The 2,323-nt window shown below is 32.3% G+C and overlaps 1 protein-coding gene across 1 annotated transcript in view; it reads left to right on the top strand.

The window, feature by feature from the left end:
* The first annotated feature begins 1,044 nt into the window (after positions 1-1,044).
* Positions 1,045-2,323, top strand: part of LOC106316323 (ethylene-responsive transcription factor SHINE 3-like) — a 7,140-nt gene continuing 5,861 nt past the window's right edge. Inside the window, exon 1 of the mRNA XM_013754197.1 lies at positions 1,045-1,313. Within this exon, the coding sequence (XP_013609651.1) occupies positions 1,234-1,313 (80 nt within the window). The 5' untranslated portion in view covers positions 1,045-1,233. The remainder of the gene's footprint in view (positions 1,314-2,323) is intronic.

Raw genomic sequence — 2,323 nt, 5'->3', positions numbered from 1 at the left:
TTCATTAAAAGGTATAAGTGTTTCTCTTATGTTGTGGGATTTCGTTCATACAATCGGAAAAGTGTTAATTATACGGCAAGGAACAAATTTTTGACTTCATAATGAACGTAAGACACTTAATAAGGGTTATATAGGTGTTATTCAAATCGCAAAATGTTGTTTTCGGTTTAAAAACCCTATATAATCGGATCGATCGATGTATATATATCCAAAAACGCATCGATCGATCACTAACATGGACCAAACCGTAACAATGTGATCGATCGATTAGATTATCCCATCTATCGATCGAGAATCTCAAGCGTTCCTCAGAATGTCCTCGGAAAATCTTGTAAGTTTTTTTATAAACAGATCGATCGATGGATATATGTCCGAAAACGCATCGAACGATCACTAAGATGGACCAAAGCGTAACAATGTGATCGATCGATTAGATTATACCATCGATGGATCGATGGAAATTCCGACGGAATTCCGACGCCAACGGCTAGTTCGTCGGAATTTCCTCGGAATTTTGTAAAATCCCTCAACGGCTCTCCAACGGCTATAATATTTCCTCGGAATTCATCGGTTTTTTCCGAGGAACACATTTTCCTCGGAATTTCCTCGGAATATTCCGACGGATTGATATTTCCTCGGAATTCCGTCGGTATATTCCGACGAAATTTCTCGGGATATTCCGAAGATTTCATTTTCCGTCGGAATGTCCGTCAGAATACCGCTGTTTTCTTGTAGTGTCATATACTAATGAATATTTTTTTAAAATTAATACGAGGGCTTTGTATTTATAAATCCATCTCTAAAACGAGAACCAAACTACGTAATTTACCTATATTTTGGAGAGTACATGTTTTTGGGTTTTATAAAATAAGCTACAAGTTTTAACCACTCTACCTTGGTAGAATTATTCAAACTTGTTTTTCCAATACTTATTTTTATTCACATAAAGCATGAGAACCTGAGAAAATTGGAACTACAAAACTATATTGGAACATTGTATATTATTACCCAAGTAAAGAGAGAGAGAGAGATAGAGAGAGAGAGGGGTGGGGGGGTGGGGGGGGGGGACAATAAATAACAGAAAATTAAGTAGAGAGGACTTGCAAAAAGCAGAGAGTTAAGTGAGTAGTTGAAGATAGAGAGGTCAGAAAAGAGGAATATCTCTCTCACTCCTTTGCTGATTCATGTTAGAAAAGCTCAGAGAAACTAAGAGCCCTGATTTATAACATCCAAATGGTACACTCTAAGAAGTTCCGAGGTGTCCGCCAGCGTCAGTGGGGTTCGTGGGTCTCTGAGATTCGTCATCCTCTCCTGTCAGTTCTCTCTTCCTCTTCCTCTCTCTCAAACAAAACATTCACATACACACACACACATATATATATATATATATATATATATTGGTTTGCAGCACCGATAGACTATAGTATATCCATATTCACTTTTTGTTGTTGTTCGTGTATACATATTCTTATATCAATTATCCCTGAATTCATATATTAACATATTTAATTTTGTTCATACTTTTAAAGATTCATGCAACTCATACGAACATGTGTTTTCATTAAGATCGCTTCCTGAGCTTCGTCCAATTAAGAGACCACATTCATTAATGTTTAGAATGTGTACAATACACGAACCGAATTAAGGCTTTTTCCTATTGGTGTGATAGCGTGACTTTTCTCTATGTTAGTTGATGGCTTGATGTTTAACTTTGGTGTAATACTGTAATGGCTTGTTTATAAGTGTAATTTTGTGTTTACATAAATTGATCATAAATGCATTATAATCTATGCGTATTATATATCATAAATGTATAATATTAATTCATAATATTATATATACATTTCTTTTTCAATTAGTATCCCTTTGGCTATTTAAGTCTGTTTATAGTAACAATTAATATATAAAGCATATTAGGTATACGGTACATCCTTTCATTAATAACTAAAACAACCTTATTAGTAAGAAATTTGGTAAGGAATGAACGCTACTAAAGACCGTTCTCAAAAAGAAAAGAAGTCTACAAGAAAAATGTTTTACATGTTCTTATGGTCCATTGTTATATAGTTCACTAGGTGTCTTCATGCACCATGTGCAGTAGAAAAATTTAAAATATTTTTTAACAGATAAATATAAATTATATTTTAAAACAAAATTTTATTAATATTGTAAATTTTCTTTTTCGTATCAATATTTTAATATAAATTTGATTTAATTAAACATAAAAATTATAATTAAGAATATGCATGTATATATTTGAAATTATAATCTTAGATAAATTTTTCTATCTATTTATTTTAATTAAATATATTAAATAAATTTG

Source organism: Brassica oleracea, chromosome C9 (assembly GCF_000695525.1).
Source record: "Brassica oleracea var. oleracea cultivar TO1000 chromosome C9, BOL, whole genome shotgun sequence".
NCBI classification, from domain to species: Eukaryota; Viridiplantae; Streptophyta; class Magnoliopsida; order Brassicales; family Brassicaceae; genus Brassica; species Brassica oleracea.
This window is presented reverse-complemented; position numbering and strand designations above follow the sequence as displayed.